We start from the raw sequence: 24,647 nt of genomic DNA on the forward strand, positions 1-24,647 counted from the left end.
TCTCCCCTCACATCATATTTAATGTGGTATTTGGACTTCCGGAGCACTAGGGGGCAGAAGGTTAACCCCGCCTTGGCCAGGGAAGTTCCCCTTATTATTGGTATGGCCCAATCAGTCCACCTGGGACTCATTGGCTTATATAAGGGGAGTCTCATTTTGTGGCAGGTGCTTGCTTGACAAGAGGCCAGTACTAGAGCACATGGTATATGTGGCGGCTAGGCTGATGGCTAGGCTGATGGCTAGGCTGATGGCTAGGCTGATGGCTAGGCTGATGGCTAGGCTGATGGCTAGGCTGATGGCTAGGCTGATGGCTAGGCTGGTGGCTAGGCTGGTGGCTAGGCTGGTGGCTAGGCTGGTGGCTAGGCTGGTGGCTGTCATACCGTAGGACCCTGTTATTGTTGCTGGCAACTATATTTATTATTATTATTAGGGGTCCTACGGAATCCGTAGGAAACCTATTGTATTCGTTAGTATTATTATTATTATTTTTATTCTGACTTTTTGGCTCCAAAAGTTATAAAAATTGGCAGGCTTGTAGAACTCATAAAGTTAGTAAAGGAATCAAAAGATGGTCCAGAATAACACATAGGTGGCGCTATAACAAGGCCTTGAAGTTCAGGACTTCAACAGGCTGCCATTACCACTAGGAAGGTAAAATTTGTATGAAACTTGGTATACATGCACCATTTGTCATGATGAACAACTTTCACATTGCAACCCATATGGTCAGACCATTGGGATATAGTGCAGTGACCACAACTTGACCAAACACCCACACATTAACTCCTTTGGTGCTGAAAGTGGGAAAAGCTCCAAACTTGCCACACATGTACCAGGTCACTGTGGGACCATAGGGTGATCAAATAATAGCAATAAGGCAAAAGATGGCAGAGATATGTATTTTAAAGTGAAATACATGCATATGTATACAGCTCTACAACATGTTTAAACAGCTCCAACATTGCATCCAAAAGACCTAGGCCCAGCTGTTGAATGTGGCTATTAAGAGGAGATTCCATAGTATACCCATGCCAAATTTGAAGACTATATCTGAAAAAACAACCAAAAAACATTAGTTTGAAGTTCTCCCTTCTGAACCATGGCCTCTCTACAATGCAGGCTGGGCCTTAAAGGGGTACACACGTTATTTCGCAAACATCTGTTTGACAGTGGATTTTGACACAGTAGGCTTTAGAAACATGGTTGGTGATTGTTTTGATATGTTAACTGCCGGAAAACCAGTTTTTAAGGCATACCAATGCATATTACCATACCAACCAAGCTCACCATACCTCCACATAGGAAAGACTTATATTTCTCAAAATATACTCCAATCTGCCCTTGGCAGTCTACAGTCATACTGTCGGTCATACCGTCATACTGTCATATTGTCGTTCATACAGTCATACGGTCATACTGTCATACTTTCGTTCATACAGTCATACTGTCGGTTATACAGTCATACTGTTGGTCATACTGTCTGTCATACTGTCATACTGTCTGTCATACAGTTGGTCATACTATTATACTGTCGGTCATACGGTCATGTGAGAATGTGAAAATCCCTTCTCACTGTCTCTCCCCTCACATCATATTTAATGTGGTATTTGGACTTCCGGAGCACTAGGGGGCAGAAGGTTAACCCCGCCTTGGCCAGGGAAGTTCCCCTTATTATTGGTATGGCCCAATCAGTCCACCTGGGACTTATTGGCTTATATAAGGGGAGTCTCATTTTGTGGTAGAGGGGGAAGGTGTTGGCTTGACAAGAGGCCAGTACTAGAGCACATGGCATATGTGGCTGATGGCTAGGCTGATGGCTAGGCTGATGGCTAGGCTGATGGCTAGGCTGATGGCTAGGCTGATGGCTAGGCTGATGGCTGTTATACCGTAGGACCCCGTTATTGTTGCTGGCAACTATATTTATTATTATTATTATTATTATTATTATTTTTATCCTGACTTTTTGGCTCCAAAAGTTATAAAAATTGGCAGGCTTATAGAACTCGTAAAGTTAGTAAAGGAATCAAAAGATGGTCCAGAATAACACATAGGTGGCGCTATAATAAGGCCTTGAAGTTCAGGAATTCAACAGGCTGCCATTACCACTAGGAAGGTGCAATTTGTATGAAACTTGGTATACATGCACCATTTCTCATGATGAACAACTTTCACATTGCAACCCATATGGTCAGACCATTGGGATATAGTGCAGTGACCACAACTTGACCAAACACTCACACATTAACTGCTTTTGTGGTGAAAGTGGGAAAAGCTCCAAACTTGGCACACATGTACCAGGTCACTGTGGGACTATAGGCTGATTAAATAATAGCAATAAGGCAAAAGATGGCAGAGATATGTATTTTAAAGTGAAATACATGCATATGTATACAGCTCTACAACATGTTTAAACAGCTCCAACATTGCATCCAAAAGACCTAGGCCCAGCTGTTGAATGTGGCTATTAAGAGGAGATTCCATAGTATACCCATGCCAAATTTGAAGACTATATCTGAAAAAACAATCAAAAAACATTAGTTTGAAGTTCTCCCTTCTGAACCATGGCCTCAATACAATGCAGGATGGGCCTTAAAGGGGTACACACGTTATTTCGCAAACATCCGTTTGACAGTGGATTTTGACACCGTAGGCTTTAGTAACATGATTGTTTTGATATGTTAACTGCCGGAAAACCAGTTTTTAAGGCATACCAATGCATATTAACATACCAACCAAGCTCACCATACCTCCACATAGGAAAGACTTATATTTCTCAAAATATACTCCAACCTGCCCTTGGCAGTCTATGGTCATACTGTCATACTGTCATATTGTCGTTCATACAGTCATACGGTCATACTGTCATACTTTCGTTCATACAGTCATACGGTCATACTGTCATTCATACAGTCATACGGTCATACTGTCAGTTATACAATCATACTGTCTGTCATACAGTCATACTGTCTGTCATACTGTCGGTCATACAGTCATACTGTCATACTGTTGGTCATACTGTCATACTGTCGGTCATACGGTCATGTGAGAATGTGAAAATCCCTTCTCACTGTCTCTCCCCTCACATCATATTTAATGTGGTATTTGGACTTCCGGAGCACTAGGGGGCAGAAGGTTCACCCCGCCTTGGCCAGGGAAGTTCCCCTTATTATTGGTATGGCCCAATCAGTCCACCTGGGACTTATTGGCTTATATAAGGGGAGTCTCATTTTGTGGTAGAGGGGGAAGGTGTTGGCTTGACAAGAGGCCAGTACTAGAGCACATGGTATATGTGGCTGCTAGGCTGATGGCTAGGCTGATGGCTAGGCTGATGGCTAGGCTGATGGCTAGGCTGGTGGCTAGGCTGGTGGCTAGGCTGGTGGCTAGGCTGGTGGCTGTTATACCGTAGGACCCCGTTATTGTTGCTGGCAACTATATTTATTATTATTATTATTTTTATCCTGACTTTTTGGCTCCAAAAGTTATAAAAATTGGCAGGCTTGTAGATCTCGTAAAGTTAGTAAAGGAATCAAAAGATGGGCCAGAATAACACATAGGTGGCGCTATAACAAGGCCTTGAAGTTCAGGACTTCAACAGGCTGCCATTACCACTAGGAAGGTACAATTTGTATGAAACTTGGTATACATGCACCATTTGTCATGATGAACAACTTTCACATTGCAACCCATATGGTCAGACCATTGGGATATAGTGCAGTGACCACAACTTGACCAAACACCCACACATTAACTCCTTTGGTGCTGAAAGTGGGAAAAGCTCCAAACTTGGCACACATGTACCAGGTCACTGTGGGACTATAGGGTGATCAAATAATAGCAATAAGGCAAAAGATGGCAGAGATATGTATTTTAAAGTGAAATACATGCATATGTATACAGCTCTACAACATGTTTAAACAGCTCCAACATTGCATCCAAAAGACCTAGGCCCAGCTGTTGAATGTGGCTATTAAGAGGAGATTCCATAGTATACCCATGCCAAATTTGAAGACTATATCTGAAAAAACAACCAAAAAACATTAGTTTGAAGTTCTCCCTTCTGAACCATGGCCTCTCTACAATGCAGGATGGGCCTTAAAGGGGTACACACGTTATTTCGCAAACATCTGTTTGACAGTGGATTTTGACACAGTAGGCTTTAGAAACATGGTTGGTGATTGTTTTGATATGTTAACTGCCGGAAAACCAGTTTTTAAGGCATACCAATGCATATTACCATACCAACCAAGCTCACCATACCTCCACATAGGAAAGACTTATATTTCTCAAAATATACTCCAATCTGCCCTTGGCAGTCTACAGTCATACTGTCGGTCATACCGTCATACTGTCATATTGTCGTTCATACAGTCATACGGTCATACTGTCATACTTTCGTTCATACAGTCATACTGTCGGTTATACAGTCATACTGTTGGTCATACTGTCTGTCATACTGTCATACTGTCTGTCATACAGTTGGTCATACTATTATACTGTCGGTCATACGGTCATGTGAGAATGTGAAAATCCCTTCTCACTGTCTCTCCCCTCACATCATATTTAATGTGGTATTTGGACTTCCGGAGCACTAGGGGGCAGAAGGTTAACCCCGCCTTGGCCAGGGAAGTTCCCCTTATTATTGGTATGGCCCAATCAGTCCACCTGGGACTTATTGGCTTATATAAGGGGAGTCTCATTTTGTGGTAGAGGGGGAAGGTGTTGGCTTGACAAGAGGTCAGTACTAGAGCACATGGTATATGTGGCTGCTAGGCTGATGGCTAGGCTGATGGCTAGGCTGATGGCTAGGCTGATGGCTAGGCTGATGGCTAGGCTGATGGCTGTTATACCGTAGGACCCCGTTATTGTTGCTGGCAACTATATTTATTATTATTTTTATTCTGACTTTTTGGCTCCAAAAGTTATAAAAATTGGCAGGCTTGTAGAACTCATAAAGTTAGTAAAGGAATCAAAAGATGGTCCAGAATAACACATAGGTGGCGCTATAACAAGGCCTTGAAGTTCAGGACTTCAACAGGCTGCCATTACCACTAGGAAGGTACAATTTGTATGAAACTTGGTATACATGCACCATTTGTCATGATGAACAACTTTCACATTGCAACCCATATGGTCAGACCATTGGGATATAGTGCAGTGACCACAACTTGACCAAACACCCACACATTAACTCCTTTGGTGCTGAAAGTGGGAAAAGCTCCAAACTTGGCACACATGTACCAGGTCACTGTGGGACTATAGGGTGATCAAATAATAGCAATAAGGCAAAAGATGGCAGAGATATGTATTTTAAAGTGAAATACATGCATATGTATACAGCTCTACAACATGTTTAAACAGCTCCAACATTGCATCCAAAAGACCTAGGCCCAGCTGTTGAATGTGGCTATTAAGAGGAGATTCCATAGTATACCCATGCCAAATTTGAAGACTATATCTGAAAAAACAACCAAAAAACATTAGTTTGAAGTTCTCCCTTCTGAACCATGGCCTCTCTACAATGCAGGATGGGCCTTAAAGGGGTACACACGTTATTTCGCAAACATCTGTTTGACAGTGGATTTTGACACAGTAGGCTTTAGAAACATGGTTGGTGATTGTTTTGATATGTTAACTGCCGGAAAACCAGTTTTTAAGGCATACCAATGCATATTACCATACCAACCAAGCTCACCATACCTCCACATAGGAAAGACTTATATTTCTCAAAATATACTCCAATCTGCCCTTGGCAGTCTACAGTCATACTGTCGGTCATACCGTCATACTGTCATATTGTCGTTCATACAGTCATACGGTCATACTGTCATACTTTCGTTCATACAGTCATACTGTCGGTTATACAGTCATACTGTTGGTCATACTGTCTGTCATACTGTCATACTGTCTGTCATACAGTTGGTCATACTATTATACTGTCGGTCATACGGTCATGTGAGAATGTGAAAATCCCTTCTCACTGTCTCTCCCCTCACATCATATTTAATGTGGTATTTGGACTTCCGGAGCACTAGGGGGCAGAAGGTTAACCCCGCCTTGGCCAGGGAAGTTCCCCTTATTATTGGTATGGCCCAATCAGTCCACCTGGGACTTATTGGCTTATATAAGGGGAGTCTCATTTTGTGGTAGAGGGGGAAGGTGTTGGCTTGACAAGAGGCCAGTACTAGAGCACATGGTATATGTGGCTGCGAGGCTGATGGCTAGGCTGATGGCTAGGCTGATGGCTAGGCTGGTGGCTAGGCTGGTGGCTAGGCTGGTGGCTAGGCTGGTGGCTGTTATACCGTAGGACCCCGTTATTGTTGCTGGCAACTATATTTATTATTATTTTTATCCTGACTTTTTGGCTCCAAAAGTTATAAAAATTGGCAGGCTTGTAGAACTCATAAAGTTAGTAAAGGAATCAAAAGATGGTCCAGAATAACACATAGGTGGCGCTATAACAAGGCCTTGAAGTTCAGGACTTCAACAGGCTGCCATTACCACTAGGAAGGTACAATTTGTATGAAACTTGGTATACATGCACCATTTCTCATGATGAACAACTTTCACATTGCAACCCATATGGTCAGACCATTGGGATATAGTGCAGTGACCACAACTTGACCAAACACCCACACATTAACTTCTTTGGTGCTGAAAGTGGGAAAAGCTCCAAACTTGGCACACATGTACCAGGTCACTGTGGGACTATAGGGTGATCAAATAATAGCAATAAGGCAAAAGATGGCAGAGATATGTATTTTAAAGTGAAATACATGCATATGTATACAGCTCTACAACATGTTTAAACAGCTCCAACATTGCATCCAAAAGACCTAGGCCCAGCTGTTGAATGTGGCTATTAAGAGGAGATTCCATAGTATACCCATGCCAAATTTGAAGACTATATCTGAAAAAACAACCAAAAAACATTAGTTTGAAGTTCTCCCTTCTGAACCATGGCCTCTCTACAATGCAGGCTGGGCCTTAAAGGGGTACACACGTTATTTCGCAAACATCCGTTTGACAGTGGATTTTGACACTGTAGGCTTTAGAAACATGGTTGGTGATTGTTTTGATATGTTAACTGCTGGAAAACCAGTTTTTAAGGCACCATACCTCCAAATAGGAAAGACTTATATTTCTCAAAATATACTCCAATCTGCCCTTGGCAGTCTACGGTCATACTGTCGGTCATACTGTCAAACTGTCATATTGTCGTTCATACAGTCATACAGTCATACTTTTGTTCATACAGTCATACGGTCATACTGTCAGTTATACAGTCATACTGTTGGTCATACTGTCATACAGTCATACTGTCTGTCATACTGTCATACTGTCGGTCATACAGTCATACTGTTGGTCATACTGTCATACTTTCGTTCATACAGTCATACTGTCGGTTATACAGTCATACTGTTGGTCATACTGTCATACTGTCTGTCATACTGTCGGTCAAACTGTCATACTGTCGGTCATACGGTCATGTGAGAATGTGAAAATCCCTTCTCACTGTCTCTCCCCACACATATTTAATGTGGTATTTGGACTTCTGGCGCACTAAGGGGCAGAAGGTGCCTTGGCCAGGGAAGTTCCCCTTGTTATTGGTATGGCCCAATCAGTCCACCTGGGACTTATTGGCTTATATAAGGGGAGTCTCATGTTGTGGCAGAGGGGGAAGGTGCTGGCTTGACAAGAGGCCAGTACTGGAGCACATGGTATATGTGGCGGCTAGGCTGATGGCTAGGCTGATGGCTAGGCTGATGGCTAGGCTGGTGGCTAGGCTGGTGGCTAGGCTGGTGGCTGTCATACCGTAGGACCCCGTTATTGTTGCTGGCAACTATATTTATTATTATTATTATTATTATGACTATAAACGCAGGGAGCGAGGGAGCAAAGAGGGAGAGGGCGGTTCTTAGTTGTTTAGTTTCATAACCTTGCTCTTTTCGGCTCTTTTCTACTCTCTTTAAAACTGTCATATCTAAGAACAGCTGGTATTTAAGATAAATCTACACTAACAATACATTCTTACTCCTTGTCTTACAAAAGAACATCAAAGATTACGATATCTGCACCAGACAGCCAATCGTATAATGTCACCCAAAATCTTAAATATTGTCCATTATGTATGTAGGCTGTGAATTAAGATGAACACACAGAAGTTTAGGTAATGTTGATAAATACGTTTCTTGATTTGTCTTTCAGAACTTGTAAGGATTCGCTCTAAATTAATCTACATATTGTTGGACCACGATGTCATCATGCTCCTGTGGCACCTTAGGGCGATAAATGTGTTGAGTTACGAGGAGAAGAAGACTGTAGAGGAGAAGACGACCAGAGAAGACAAAGCACGTTGTCTCATTGATACAGTGATGGAGAAAGGGGAGAGAGCAAGTAGCATGATGCTTGACTATCTGACGAAGAGGTACCCTGCACTATGCTCAACCCTGGGTCTGACCCCAACTTCTGCTCGGATCAGTGAGTTTAACATGTTTATAAAATTCCCTTAACATGTGTGTTAAGTTTTTTCAGCAACTCATTTGCTGAAGTTTCAGTGTCAAAGTAATTGCTGTTAAGCGTAATGCACCACTTCACCTGCAGGGGCCTAGAATCACATATAAACTGCATATTTTAAGTGTGTGGTGTGTGTGATGTGTGTTGTTTGATTTTGGGACTAAAAAAAGCCCCGCCCCTGTCTGAGGCATAGTTGTTTCTAGGATCATGACGTGAATTGCTTGAGAAGGCGACACTGGGTTCGGTGGTGGATTAGACCAGGCTGAACATGACATTCGGCCATTGCTCTGCAGCCCACTCACCTCAAAGCCGTATGGCATAGTATGGCATTAAGGGAGACATCTTCGTCAACATATTTCCTTCATAATTATATGTCATGTTTATATCTTCCATATCTTCCATTAGTGTGTTCTTGACTTTTCATTTTTCTCAGACCCCGTTAATCACCGCTTTTTATTATTATTATTGCTATAAACTCGTACTGTTAAAATTAGTGCGATAATAATGCATTAACACAATCTTATTTTAACAATACATTCTTACTCCTTGTCTTACAAAAGAACATCAAAGATTACGATATCTGCACCAGACAGCCAATCGTATAATGTCACCCAAAATCTTAAATATTGTCCATTATGTATGTAGGCTGTGAATTAAGATGAACACACAGAAGTTTAGGTAATGTTGATAAATACGTTTCTTGATTTGTCTTTCAGAACTTGTAAGGATTTGCTCTAAATTAATCTACATGTTGTTGGACCACGATGTCATCATGCTCCTGTGGCACCTTTGGGAGATAAATGTGTTGAGTAACGAGGAGAAGAAGACTGTAGAGGAGAAGACGACCAGAGAAGACAAAGCACGTTGTCTCATTGATACAGTGATGGAGAAAGGGGAGAGAGCAAGTAGCATGATGCTTTACTATCTGACGAAGAGGTACCCACTATGCTCAACCGTGGGTCTGACCCCAACTCCTGCTCAGATAGGCGAGTTGTTCTTTTAATGTTTTTTTCAATTATTTTCCAAGGAATTATTAACCTTCATTCAGTTATCAATTTGTTAGTACAAATCTGTATAATTCTTAAATGTGTAATAGGAGGAACTTATGTCATGTAGGGAACTCAGCTTGGTTATTTGTGGCACTTTGATCAAACACTGAAACAATTTGGTTTACCAGAAGTAAACTGAAGTGATTTTTTAAATTACATTATTTTGCTGAGTAAAAAAAATTAATTAATGCCATCTTCAAATTCTCTGGATTTGTCTTTCAGGGTTTGGTGGGAGTTGGTCGGACTGGGGTAGCGGTAGCAGCCAGTGGAGCCCTCCTGGTCTGATGTCCCCGTCTCTGCCCCTCAAAATGGCTAAAGCGGACAGCGTGCTGGGTAAGTTTAAGTCTCCTAGTTTTAGGAGTAATAAGTAACTCTATATCATAGCTCTTTCCTGTCAAAATACATTTCACACACACCAGATAAATAATATATCATATAATAACATAATAAGACCTACTTTTTTAAACAACGTCAAAGATGTGTGGCTTCTGGAATATTTGATGGGGATTCTGGAATACAAATTCTAAAACCATGGCTTACTTCGAACATAAATCATTTGCATGACTATAGTTTCGAATATAAACTATTTCTGGAAGTTGACATTTTCTGGAACCCACAAGAGTCTGTGCATACCATTTAAAAACATAGGGTACATAATATCATATTATAATACAAAAGGCTGATATAAAAGTAGCACAATGAAGCAGTCTTAACTGGCTGTACTACTAAAAACCCTCCTGGTCTCTGATGCAATCCAACATGCAGAGATTATTTGGCTGAGAAAAAAACTTTAATTTATTTAATATGCCTTTTTTCTTGATTTGTCTTTCAGAACTTGGAAGGGTTCACTCTAAATTAGACGACATGTTGTCGGCAGTGTTGGGGAGTAACAGAATACATGTACCGGCGTTATGTATTCAGAATACAAATTATAAGTAACTGTACTCCGTTACAGGTACAATTTAAATAGTTGGTATTTAGAATACAGATACATTGTTGAAATCCATAGATTACGTGACAATAATTCTGTCTCATGAGTTTATTCACTCTCTAGTGTGTTTTCGCACCAACAGTGTTTAATAGTGCACACTATACGAGTTTGGTCCCTTGGTTCGGTACGTTTGCGTTGGTGTGAATGCAACCACCTCACTTTGGTGTGTGCACCAAATCAGCTGGCCGAGACCTCCCTAATGAGGTGGTCTTGGTTTGCTTCCAAACAAACCCTGGTGCGGTTCGCTTGAGATGTGAAAGCGAACGCACCTCGTCCGATCCTGTTCTAAAAATCATACGCCTCATTGGACTAAACAGGCACCTGCTCAGCTGCACGCATTATGGGAATTATTGTTTGATTAGCGGTAACAGCACATTGTCGGATCGATTAGCAGCACATTGTCGGACCGTCGGGTGAAAATGAGTCGTGGCTCAACATGGAGCAAAGAGGAGACGGAATGTCTATTGGATATTTGGGCAGACGCCCACATAAAACGTATGCTGGAAAACACACATTAAAATGCCGATGCATTTAACACATTCCGCATCAGGATGAGGGAGAAGGAGTTCGACCGGTCCGGTCAGCAGATCAATGGATATCACGCTGGATATCATGATTGTTTACTTTCACCGGCGCTTCCCCCCCCTCCCCCCCCCCCTTTTTTATTTTAATTTAATGCTTTACCCCACCCCAGACCTTTTTGTCCAATGATTTAACGATCTTTGCACACATGTGTACCTCTCTCTCTCTCCCTCTCCCTCTCTCTCTCTCTCTCTCTCTCTCTCTCAATTCATCTGTTGGTCATATTTCTTTCATAAACATACCCTTATAGTCTTTGCTCCTCTATAGCAAATTATATAATCTAGTGCACTTTCAGGGAGACTTGGGCCTAACACATTCAGCCAGTTGGAACAGAAGAACACACCAGAATAGGCTTGTTTAGTAAGCAGGATTTAATGCCGCATTCCTACACATACTGCACAAATGCAATTCAATGTGGAAGTAATCATACAATACACAGATTGAGCAATGTAACGGAAAATGTTACAAATTACATTTTTGGGCATGTATTCTGTATTCTGTAACTGGATACATTTTAAAAGTATCCTTCCCAACACTGGTTGTCGGACTACGATGTCATCAATCTCCTGCATTACCTTTTGGAGATAAATGTGTTGAATTACGAGGAGAAGAAGACTGTAGAGGAGAAGATGACCAGAGAAGACAAAGCACGTTGTCTCATTGATAAGTTGATGGAGAAAGGGGAGAGACAAGTAGGGTGATGGTTGATTATCTGACGAAGAGGCACCCTGAACTATGCTCAACCCTGGGTCTGACCCCAACTCCTGCTCGGATAGGCGAGTTGTTAGTTTAATGTTTTTTTCAATTATTTTCCAAGGAATTATTCATTCATTCAGTTATCAATTTGTTAGTACAAAACTATATAATTCTTAAATGTGTAATAGGAGGAACTAAGGTCATGTAGGGAACTCAGCTTGGTTATTTGTAGGGGTGGGAATCTCTGGGCACCTCACGATTTGATTCGATTCAGGCAGAAAGGAGTTTTCTGTAGCGCTCTGCAGCAGGCGAACAAATTTAATTTAAAAAAATATATATATATATATGCTGTATATATTTATTTTTTATTAAATTTGTTTCTGATTATTAATTTTTCTGCATCAAGTCGGAATCGTTCTAGAGAGAATCGCGATGCATCGAAGAATCTATTATTTTTCCCACCCCTAGTTTTTTGTGGCACTTTGATCCAACACTGAAACAATTTGGTTTACTAGAAGTAAACTGAAGTGATTTTTTTAATTACATTATTTTGCTGAGTAAAAAAAATTATTTAGCAGGTGAACAATAAAATAAAAAGGTCAGGTATATAGTATAATATAAGTATAAAACGTTAAATACAAACTATATATACATACTCTCTCTCCATTTTCGTGAATGGTTGGACTGACTCTATACTGCTGCCTCGGTGGTATTGCTCCGGTTCGTCAGGAGCACTCCGGATTCGTAAGCTCAGAGGCAACGGACCCACTGACGGACGAAATTACCTCCGGGACCGGACGAAAGCGTCCGTATCCGTATTTACCGTAGGGTGTGAATGGGCCTTAAGTCTCCTAGTTTTAGGAGTAATAAGTAACATAACCCTCTATATCATGTTTCCTTTCCTGTCAAAATACAGTTCACACACACCAGATAATAATGATAATAACGTGTCATATAATAACATAATAAGACCTGATTTTTTAAACAACGTCAAAGACATGTCGTTTTTATTTTTTTTATCCGTCCGAGAGAACGACACCATCTGCGATTGATAGTTTTCCAAACAAAAAAAACATTTAAAATGGGTAAAATCATATTTCCTTGAAGAGCTTCAGCAGCACAGATTCAGTCTCGCTCTCTCTCTCTCCAACACACTGACAGGAGACCCGTCTGAATAGCCCCTCCTCTCCATGCCTACTCTGAATCAAAACATGATCATGAGCAGAATGAAGGACTGTTGTTGCTTTTCCCCCCAGAGAAGACGGCTGCTCAAATTCATTGATAGAAATAATTCAGAGTAGTATTAGGGACAGCAGAAATACCAATAAACTAATAGAAAACAAGGTCTAAATCTCAATGAGTACTCGTGTATTAGTTTTGTAGGCACCTTTTTGGTGGAAAGAAAGTCTCATTGTTTCCACCAATTCATACATGAAAATCAGTTTAATCTGGATTATGTAGTCTATGTTAAATAAGTTTAACCTGTATATAACATACAGTCTATGTTAAATAAGTTTAACCTGTATATAACATACAGTCTATGTTAAATCAGTTTAACCTGTATAATGTACAGTCTATGTTAAGTCAGTTTAACCTGTATAATGTACAGTCTATGTTAAATCAGTTTAACCTGTATAATGTACAGTCTATGTTAAATCAGTTTAACCTGTATAATGTACAGTCTATGTTAAGTCAGTTTAACCTGTATAATGTACAGTCTATGTTAAGTCAGTTTAACCTGTATAATGTACAGTCTATGTTAAGTCAGTTTAACCTGTATAATGTACAGTCTATGTTAAATCAGTTTAACCTGTATAATGTACAGTCTATGTTAAGTCAGTTTAACCTGTATAATGTACAGTCTATGTTAAGTCAGTTTAACCTGTATTGTTACGACCCGCCCCCCCCTTTCCCAACTCCCAGAGATGACCAGGGAAACCAAGTTTTTTGTTGCAGTCCTAAATATAAGGTTTATTTGACAGTTTGATAGTTTTGCTTCAGGGTTAGAGAATCAGGAGGGGGGGCTGTCATCCTCAGCAGACAGTCCTTTTGAAGTGTGACTGATCCACTCCCCACCAATCACCGCCACCACCTGTAACTGAGAGAGAGAGAGAGACACACACACACACACACACACACACACACACACACACACACACACACACACACACACACACACACACACACACACACAGGGAGAACAGCACCTCCCTCTGGTAGGGAGGGAGAACACACTCAAATACAGACTCAAATGACCCATGGTCATAACAATAATATACAGTCTGTGTGCGTTAAACCCACACTAGAGCTCCACTGACCACGCAGTTCTTTACCTGCTTTTTACTGTTGTTGACCTAGTGGGATATACTTCTAAAGCTGAGATGTCTCCTGTCTAATTAATGAATTAATCAATAGTAGTTATGCTATTAAGGAAGGGTACTTTGTAATTGGCCTATTGTTTATGAATATAATCCAAACGATGGCTCTGGCTCTATAGACAGCCATCGTTTTGTATATAGGCACCCTGAACTATGCTCCACCCTGAGTCAGAAACCTTTATCTGTTTGAGCGGTGAGTTGTAATTTGAATGTATTTTTAAATTATTATTTTTTTTTTTTAGAAATTATTAACATTCATTCAGTTATCAAAAAGTACAAAATTATATAATTCTTAAAGGTTTTAATAACAGGAGGAAAGTGATACCAATTCTACAATGAAGAAATTCTGATTCATTGTCTTAATTTCACCCAAAGTGACAGCACGCTGGGTGAGTTGAAGTCTAATAAGTCTAATAAAGAACTTTACCTGCATAACATCATAGTTCTTCCCTGTCAAAATAAATTTCACAAACACCAGTTAAAAAGTATATAATGTAATAACATAATAAGACCACATCATCATTTTTTAAACAAGGTCAAAGGTGTGTGGATTTCTGCAATATCTGATTGGGATTCTTGGATACAAATTCTAATGGCTTGTTTTGATCATACCCACGACTTAAATATTTTTTGAGTTGTCATGCAGTGATTCAAAAGCAGTGTTGAGACTAACGCCGTTAGAATAAACGCGATTACGTAACGCCGTTACATTCCTCTGTAATTTGTAATCTAATTAATTACTTTATCCAGCGTTACTAACGCCGTTTCCGTTACTAACATGACTTGTGTTGCCGTTAGTCCGTTACTAAAATCGGGGCCCCAGCGCGATCATGGAAAAAAAAAAAAAAAAGCCTGCAGCCAGCATGAGTTCTAGGCTATTGTTTTTTCTTTTCTTCCTTTCCTCCTCCTCACTTCATAAGCGGGCTGCAGAGTAGAGAGCACACTAGTACAACACGGTTTCGATAAATACCAAGGATAAGACAGGTCATGTTTTGCGGATATGGAACAAGGAAGTAACTGACTTGACGATGTATAGCTGCGTGACATCATTGACGAATCCTTGTAGGAGTTTATTTTACACACAAACCGACGTAGCTTCTGTGCGGCGCACACACACAACTTTCGACCGGTAAAACCAAAGTGATAGACAGAGAAGAAATGGCGAGTACAGAAGAGGAGGATAAAGTGGGAAAGTGGGCGTTTAGCAAGTGGAAATATAAACACTACTTCACCATCGTTGAGAGAAAGGGGAAGAACTTGTATTTGAAGTGCACGTTATGCTCAGGAGGAAAGCGTTTGTCCACATCGGCCGCGAGCAACTCAAATCTAATGAAGCATCTGACCACAAGTGATGTGTCAGTTTCAATAAATATTATGTTGATGAGCAATAAATTGAATTATTGAAGTTCATATCCCCCCCCCCATGGCAAAGGATATTTGTTTAAGGTTAATTATCTCTCTATGCTGTTCTACTCTATGAAACTGGCGTGTGAAACATGCTTCTAAAAAGCCGAATTCTTTGACATATTACTTTGTTTTAGTAACGCAAAAATTACTTTTCCTAGTAATTAGTTACTTTTATAATAGAGTAATTGAGTTACTAACTCAATTACTTTTTTAAGAAGTAATTTGTAATTGTAATTAGTTACTTTTTCAAAGTAATTTGCCCATCACTGTTCAAAAGTGAGTTGAACAACTCAAAAGCAGGTGTAAAAACCAAAAGGAGTCATATTTACTGGATCCGCCTAAGAAAGGAGGGGGTTTAGAAGAGCAGCAGATTCACTAGCTAACTATTGAGGAGCACCAGCAGCAGTGTGAAGGTTATCTGGTCCAGCCCACCCATGTGTTGTTCTCCAACCGGGTATTCCACATGCAAGTGAAATAGTCACCCAAACTAATCTAATGAATCATCTTCCTGAAGACAAAATCCCAATGTTTTCCGTTCCAAACCACAAATTTGATTTAATGATATTTCATTTTGGTTCATCTTTAGCAGCACCAGGAAGCTCGTTGGGACCAGTGAGGTTGAGGACCGCTTTCCCTCCTGAGCTGCCTCCTGAGCTACTTAATCTGTCACGCCCCCCCTGTGGTAAAGGTAGGTCATGCAATTTTACACATGTGTATGGGAAAGGTGGTTTTCAATAAAGTTACATGATTTCAAAAGGCAGGACTAGTTGCCATATAACGAAAAACATTACTGGTCAGCGGATTACTGGTTACTGACCAGTAACCAGTAATTCACGTTTAATTAATTGATTCGTATTTTATTTGAAGTTCTCAAAATTATTAGATTTTTGGATCACATGTTACATAATGTAATAATATAATACAAAGTCTGATTTAATTGGTAGCACAACAAGGCAGCGTTTATATAAAAGATATTGCAGGACTTTGTAGAAGAACTTCCATAGAGAGAAGTAGTGAGTATTTTTCCTGTGAGTTTTACTGTTAAGTCAGTTCTAGATGACAAAAAACACAGGGTACATAATATCATATTATTCTACAAAAGACTGATGTAAAAGTAGCACAATGAAGCAGTCTTAACTGGCTGTTAAACGATAAAACCCTCCTGGTCTTTGATGCAATCCAACATTCATCAGTTAAAATATACATGAAACACGTCTATAATAAAATCCTTCATATATTAAAGGCCTAATATGTAACATTTACGCATTATTTACAGTAATTGTCCATTGCCGTCGGTCACATGTCGATGGCTTCATGCCCCCTAACTTCAGGGAAACACTACTGTTTAATATACATTTTAAGTCTATTCTATATAATATACAGCCTATGTTAATTCAGTTTAACCTGTATAATATACAGCCTACGTTAAGTCAGTTTAACCTGTATAAAATACAGTCTATGTTAAGTCAGTTTAACCTGTATAATATACAGTGCAGTACAACATACTGTATATATACATGTGTATTGTTACGATAAACGATGCTGAACCCAAGAGCAGACAGAAACGGTGTTGAATTGATGCAAGAGGGTTTATTGAATGAGGTGGAGGAGCAGGTAGAGGATGAGGAAGCCGGGGGGAGAGTGAGGCAGGCGAGCTGGAGTGAGTGATCCGGATAGCTGCAGGCAGAGGGGAACAGAGTTAGGTTGTGGTCAAAAGCAACAAGAGACAAGAGCGAGGTAACAAGATTTACTGGAACCAGGCACGTATCATTACCACTGTAGTGCGTAGTACGATCTGGCACCGACAGCAGGGAATCCAAGGTTTTATGAAGGGGAGTTGATTGGAGATGACGACCAGGTGAGCATGATTGCAGATGAGGGCCAGGTGTGAAGTGAGACAGACAGGGAGAGTGGCAGACCCAGGAGGAGGAAAACACAGCAGACTGCTGTGACCACAACAGTGTATATGTACAGTACAGTACAATATACTGTATAATATACATTAAACCCACACCAGAGCTCCACTGACCACTGTCTGTCTGTCACTCACTCACTCAGTCAGTCACCTCAATAAGTGTATCATGAGGCCAACTGTTATTGGAGGGCTTAATGTACACATTACTCTTACACTGGACATGCTGTCGGTTCTGTTACTGACAGTAATTATTTATTCTTACAGAGAAGATGCACTTCAAGTCACATTGTGAAAAATGCAAAGCAGCTCAGCAGGTGAATTTCAACAAAATAAATACCTTTTTATTTACATTACATAAAGACCTTAAAGTTAAGTTAATAAGTTGTATTGCTCTTTATTGTTGTTTGCTTCTGCTTTTTAAAGAGTCCTGAGTATGAGAAGGTTACCCCAACAAGGATTTCTAAGTGGAGCTTCCAGTGAGTGACATTCGGTCCCATGGGGTTATCAGAATAATATGGTCCCAACCACATACAGAATCTGTTGTATTGTTGTGTGTGTGTGTGTGTGTGTGTGTGTGTGTGTGTGTGTGTGTGTGTGTGTGTGTGTGTGTGTGTGTGTGTGTGTGTGTGTGTGTGTGTGTGTGTGTGTGTGTGTGTTAGGATACAGCTGGAAGGCGAGGGGACCTATGAGTGTTCGGCTACAGGTCTGGTGTTTGAAGTGTCGGAGCAGGCTCTGGTCCGCTACTCGGTCCTGTCCTGGTCCAAATACTCTAAGTTCCTCAAGGACTCCTGGAGACCTGCTGGATCGATTTATGATGTGGATGTGGTCAACAAGGATTCATCTGTACTTAAGTTTATCCATTTCCCACACTCTCTGTGCCTTGCTGGTGAGAACATAAGAAGAGGGGGGTGGATTAATGAGCCGAAAACTGAATCTCTGTGTGCATGTCAGCTTTGGTAACCTCGTTCCCAGGAGTTCTCTTTCAATGACGTAATGTCTTGAACGGGATGCTCCAAATTACAGTTATTGGTGAGAGAGAGAGGGACTTTTGATAGTGGGATTTCTGTTTCTGTTACATGTTTCAGATATTGCTCTGTCAAACTTTCCGTAAAGAAAATCAAACAATCATACGTTTTACTTTTGCATGAATTACACTCTGAATTATGATATTTTATGTACATACTGGCTATTATCATTTGGCTATTATCACTGGCTATTACCCAACAGGCTAGAATAATGTTATGTTATGCTAACGTTTCCACAGGACCTGAGCATGATCTGAGCTTCAGTGTTCTGCATGTAAAGGAACAACATGGCAACATTGAGTCGACGGTGGACTTCACGGCGAGCCATGTTAAATGGAGCGTGTCCTCGCTTTCTCCCGTGGGTCCCATCAATCCGAGCAGTCCGGAGAAGAATCACCACGGGGCGGTGCTGATTTACAAGGAGCAGTACCATCAAGAACAATTCTGCTTCCACGTGTTTTTGGCCTCGAACAACGACTCTGAGATCCTGGTGATAGACTAAGATCTCGAAATTTCTTCTTTTTTTCCCCTCTCACTCTTCCTCCCTCTCTCCTTCTCTGATCATTTGTCCCTGCACATCCTGTTCCTGTGTGCAGGCTATTGAAGAACAGGTGGCCTCTTCCATTAAGAAATGGATCAAGATTGACAAACCGCCCACATGTAGGCTGGAAGAGAAGTACTACCACCTCAAAAGCGAGCCAGAAGGGGAAATTGAACCTTCGGTATGTGTTGTGAACCCATTTAATCTCATTTTCATGTACCTAATCCTGCAATGAAAAGTGCAGTCCATTAAGAGTGTGTGTGTGTGTGTGTGTGTGTGTGCACGCACACAGAAAATAGAATTCATCACTGAAGGAACAAGGCTGAAGGGCTTCTTTGAAGCAATCTTTGAACCGCATCATCTCCCTTTCAAATTGTTTCTCATGGACCCAGACTTTGACCAGAAATTATGGAATGCTAAAATCACAAAAGGTAACAGATGTACACAATTGAATTTTGTGTTTTTTTCTGGTTTCATAAGACTATCGTAAGACTATGTGATGATGTTTTTCATGGCAAATCCTAGAGGACTGGGAACGCCAGGAGGAACCAGAGGAACCAGAGCCAAGGAAAAAAACAAAAGGTATCACTTCACACATTTCTTAGTAGTACTGTGTTTTTTGGATCATTCAGTCAGTGCGTTTACATGACACTCGAAAGTCGAATTATTGGCTGAGTCCAACTATGATTGGATTATTAAGATGCATGTATACACCTTAGCCGAGCTAAAATCGAATCGAATTGGGTTACTTATAGTCGAATTAAGACCCCTAGATAATGCGATTCATAGTCGAGTTAAGTGTGCATGTACAGAGTCAAATTGGATTATGCGTTGAATTGCGTTCTGGGCATGCTCGAGATCTTTTCCCGGGGCCGTGAGCCGGAAGTAGAAGGAGACGATAGTCGTGTTGTTGTCGCCGTCGGAAAACGAGAAACGGCCATTTATTTAAAAAGGTGGCGCAGAAGATGGAGGAAGCCGGTGAATGTAGTTACCCCCTATAAGAATTGTGTCCCGGCCGTGGGAGTGCGTATGGCATTCATTCATTAAAGGTGGAAGCACACAGACACTACGCTTCGATTTCACCCAAGGCTGAATTAAAAGTACTGAGATCTTTCTCTGTCTGAGAAAGATGTTTTATTACACAACCCCTAGTGGCAGAAATGACATATACAGTGGCAGAAATGACATATACATACCTGCAAACTCATAAGGGTTGAAAAAGGTGACAAACTAAACCATTGTAGGGGGGGTCTGGGGGCATCCCCCCCCAGCCAAATTTTGCTATTTTAACATGTAAATTAAGCATTCTGGTGTACTCCCAGAAGAAAATAAAGGGAAAAGACAACATTTTCTTATGGTAAAAATGGCACATTTATTGACCCAGAAACTGGTCAGTTACGACTGAGCAGTCCACTCCAGGACTGGAACGATGGGGAAAAAAACGCACGCTGTGGTATATCTTGATAGTGATTGGTGGTCGTGGAACATGGAATGTGGAACGTGGAGTCATTTGGCCAAAGATTTTTTTATTGTGAAGATAGCAAACTTGTTTCTCGCTCATTATACAGTCGGTTATTATCAGGGGTGCACATAACTTTTTTAGTGAGTTACTCATTTGAGTACCAGGAGATGGTGTTCGGTATGCACTCCACACGTAGCGTCGTTTTGATAATGATAAAGGTGATTAATTAATTAATTAATGATAAGGGGGGGGTAGAGTGTTTAGTTGCGGTCGGGCAGGATTGTTGACAGGGGGGGGGGGGGGGGGGTCGGGGGTAACGCAAAAGCCGGTGAGTTACGCAAAAGCGCTGTAGTGGCACAATGACGTTACGCATCGCTGATTATGGGCGTGCATGTGTACTTGCGTACCAGTTATGTGCACCCCTGGTTATTATACAGTCTATGGTTGGTTGATTGGTTGGTCGGTCGGTCGGTCAAAAACTCTTCGGATCTATACGATTCACGTAAATGACCTATTTTGAGTTGAAAACGGCGAATTTCGCTGAAAGGTGACTAGTTTGCAGGTATGCATATAATATCTTCAAGTTTCAATATCTCTCAAGTTTGCATGCACTTTGAGTAGAACCTAAGTAGGAAATGTTCCCAGTTTATTTATCAAATTAATGAATAACCATGGTGTCCATTTTCCAGACACAAACAGAGGGCAGGCTCTGACCAATAAGCAGCTCCTGCAGGTGGCCGAAACACTGGGACAGGAGTGGGGGCGGGTGGGCATCTACTTGGACCTGAGCACCACAGATCTGGACGACATCAAGGCAGGGGAAATAGATGTGAACATGCAAAAAATGAAGATGTTGGAGCGGTGGAAGTGCAGAATACCAGGAGAGGCCACAGCACAGGACCTGCTGAGCGGTCTGAAGGACATGAAGGACCTACCGTGTGAGACTCGTCAGTTATTGAAAGGTAACGTACTTCACCCAAAGTCTGAAGATCCTGTCATGTTGAACGCAATGGTTCATTTAGAGTTTTTCCCCTAATAAAAAATCATGCAATGTGATTTTACTACACATACATTTAGAATCTATTGTGGATTTTTGACTGATTCAGCCTGTGAATTATCCAGTACAAAAAGGTACTTTCGTGGTGGTTCACCTTGTCACTAATCTCCCTGGTCACAAGTTGTATAAAATGGCGGTACTAATATTACGTTTTACGTCCACACACAGTCCTATTGCATCCATAGTAGTAAACTACATTCACATTATTTTCTGTACTGATAGTAAATCAGTTGATGTATCATATGGACAGTGGTCAGTGCTATAAGCCAATTTTTTGCTTTCGTTTTGGATACCAACGTGGGATTGGCTTACTTTTAGTTATTGAACAGGGAAGCAACCCCCAAAAACTTAGAAAACTAACGTCTCCAAAAGCCAACAGAGACACTTCCACAAATCATTATCCCCCATCAGCCAACTACCGTTCGCCACACTATTTTACACTTGCAAGTTGGATTCAAAAGTGAAGCTCCATTATATTTTAATCTTCTAAATACATAGATTTTGAGTCAAACCACAAAACTTGTCCTTACCACATGAGGTTAAATCCATTCGCTTTTTTCACCGGTGTGAAAATGGCACATATTCGCATAGTAAACTCTGTAAATAGTTGACGCAATTTTTTCCCCCCAGTTGTTCTTGCTTTTCATGTTGTTTATTCGTTATGTGCCTGGTGTAAAGGGAGCTCTACACTAAACGTCCAGAGCTATACTCCCAACAGAGGGGACGCCATGCCCCATGAGGTTGCATATTTTCAAAGTGAATCTCACTTCAGTGATACGATGTGAAACAAGATAGAGGGTTGGGGGGATGTGGAATGATTCTTCAGGCGTTAGTTTGCTTTGATATTCAATTCAATTATTTGTGGTTGTAACTGCTTTCTGAAGTATACTGATGTGTACTCATTTCCTTTCAGTTTTTGCTTCCTCAGGCATGATGAACGGTAACCTGACGCCGCCAGACCACCAAGCAAATGCATTGTAGTGTGGAACTTCTTAGTAAATATTAGATTTCCAAGGGCTGTTATTAATGGGCCAAAACTGGACACAATTGGATAGACCAACAACCAATCAGAGCAACGAAGTGTGTGACAAATCAGCGGCAGCCATCTGCATTGTTTAGGATAATTCCTCAATGGCCTGAACCTTGGGTTCTCCTCTGTACAGTGATCGTATCAAACCCGCCCATATTAGATAAACGCTTGTGATTGCTTTGGATAAAAGTGTCTGCTAAATGCCATAAATGTAAATGACCTGGGCCAGGTCTGCTGGAAATCTGTCTGAACGAGACGGGGGCTAGACGCATACGCGAGAGCAAATAAAATATATGACACAGATTAGTCTGGTACCCAGGCTAGCTATATAGTTCATTCTATAATAGTTACTTGCAGAGCCTATAGTGCAGTAGATGTCTCCATTGAAAGAAACAATGAAGATTGACCAAAACAAGCAATGGACCAAATTGAAACAGTGAAGCTCTGTGAATGTTTCCTGGTCCTCCTGGCCAAATGACAACATCTGACCATGTCCCTGCTTTCCTGAGGCAACTAAATGTATGTTTTATTGGAATTACAAAGATGGACTCATTGAGTCAGTCCTGCAATTCAGTTGTTCTGTTGTCTTGACTCTGTATAGTAATTGTTGCTATCATGTTTAGAATAGGACCGCCTTCCTGTGCTAGTACATGTGTACTAAGCTGTTCCCCTCAGGTACCTCCTGTATTCAGGTATAGCTAGGAATTTTGTAACATTTTATTTTGAAGTAATTTTTGTATGGTTATGATCAAGGAATTTGTAAAACAAGTTGACATTATGCCAAAGGATAATACGCTTATCTTGATATTTTTAATAGTCCACAATGACTTTATTCTTTTTTTTTTTTTTTTACATTTCCCCCAAGAGGCAGCTTTTATTGTTTCATATCATGTTTTTTTTATATATATTATACATAAAATTGGATGTAACAAAAATTAAAATGGATATAACAAAAATCCCACTCTCAGGGTTTCATCATAACATTATCCTGACCCAGGAATGTTAAGACGTCTGTTTGGGGCAAAATAGAGAAGGTTTATTCAGCATTTCTCATTTTCCCCAAGAGGCAGCGAGTAGTGTTTTATAAAAAATAAAAGATTTTATATATTATGTTAACATGGTCATGACCAATACTGTAATTATTCAAGTGACTTCATAAACATCAAGCTATTTGAGTATAACCTGCCAATAACCAATATCCCCCTGCAGGGTTTTCACTGTAACATTAGCCTGAGCCAGGAATGTTCAGACGTCGGTTAGTGGCAAAATAAATTTTTTTTGTGGAAAAGGCGGCTTTCTTGCTTCATTTGTTTGACATATTTCTATACCTTTCTTTCCAATACATTCAATATCAATAAATATGTTTAATATAGTAAATATTATCACATTAATAGAATTCAGCACCATTCTATAATGCAATACATCAGTGTAAAGCTATTGGGTCAACATTGACTCTTCGGTAGATTCATGTGTAACGTTTTTTATGGTTTCTCTAAAGATCTTTGGGTAGAAATGTGAGCTCAGGTGCATTTGTAGTGAGGGTCACCCAGCATCCCGTCACTAGTAGGCATTTCAAGGGGCAGAGATGAGGACAGCTCACCAGGACGGCTCCTCTGTCCGCTACTGAATGTCGGAATTCTTAAAGATGCAAAGTCTGAAAGACAAATTAAGAGAATCAGCAAAATACTGAAATAAAAAAAATGTACTTCCTGAGTTTAACACTGGTAAACCAAATTTAAATAAAATGGACATTTGACACAATCTCAAACTTCTATTCCCTGTCCAGATGACTTGGATAACTACATGGATAATAAATATGGGAAACTACTATAAGTAAACCTGTGTAAGGTTTACTTCCAGGGGCCATAAGACCATGTATTGTATGGCACTGTTTATCCTTCTAAGTTTGAATAGAGTATAACTTACCACTGCAGGCATTTTGTAGCCTGGCACCGCCCGCCTACGTACTTCCGCTCAATTTTAATTTCCCTAGCAAATGA

At 40.6% G+C, this 24,647-nt stretch overlaps 1 protein-coding gene and 1 long non-coding RNA gene across 2 annotated transcripts in view; both read left to right on the top strand.

Annotated features, from left to right (window-relative positions):
• Nucleotides 1-21,302, top strand: part of LOC311341754 (uncharacterized protein) — a 29,216-nt gene extending 7,914 nt beyond the window's left edge. Inside the window, exons 6-17 of the mRNA XM_084466551.1 lie at nucleotides 8,206-8,478; nucleotides 9,231-9,500; nucleotides 9,786-9,896; nucleotides 16,204-16,305; nucleotides 17,797-17,846; nucleotides 17,956-18,008; nucleotides 18,192-18,418; nucleotides 18,797-19,047; nucleotides 19,154-19,279; nucleotides 19,391-19,529; nucleotides 19,626-19,680; nucleotides 21,250-21,302. Coding sequence (XP_084322677.1) covers nucleotides 8,206-8,478; nucleotides 9,231-9,500; nucleotides 9,786-9,896; nucleotides 16,204-16,305; nucleotides 17,797-17,846; nucleotides 17,956-18,008; nucleotides 18,192-18,418; nucleotides 18,797-19,047; nucleotides 19,154-19,279; nucleotides 19,391-19,529; nucleotides 19,626-19,680; nucleotides 21,250-21,280 — 1,688 coding nt within the window. The 3' untranslated portion in view covers nucleotides 21,281-21,302. The remainder of the gene's footprint in view (nucleotides 1-8,205; nucleotides 8,479-9,230; nucleotides 9,501-9,785; nucleotides 9,897-16,203; nucleotides 16,306-17,796; nucleotides 17,847-17,955; nucleotides 18,009-18,191; nucleotides 18,419-18,796; nucleotides 19,048-19,153; nucleotides 19,280-19,390; nucleotides 19,530-19,625; nucleotides 19,681-21,249) is intronic.
• An 81-nt stretch (nucleotides 21,303-21,383) lies between these two features.
• Nucleotides 21,384-23,919, top strand: LOC311341797. Its single transcript, XR_014633358.1, has 2 exons — nucleotides 21,384-21,522; nucleotides 22,531-23,919. It is a non-coding gene; the product is annotated as an uncharacterized lncRNA (long non-coding RNA).
• Nucleotides 23,920-24,647: the final 728 nt, after the last annotated feature.

This window comes from Micromesistius poutassou, assembly GCF_964030765.1.
Source record: "Micromesistius poutassou genome assembly, chromosome: 4".
NCBI classification, from domain to species: domain Eukaryota; kingdom Metazoa; phylum Chordata; class Actinopteri; order Gadiformes; family Gadidae; genus Micromesistius; species Micromesistius poutassou.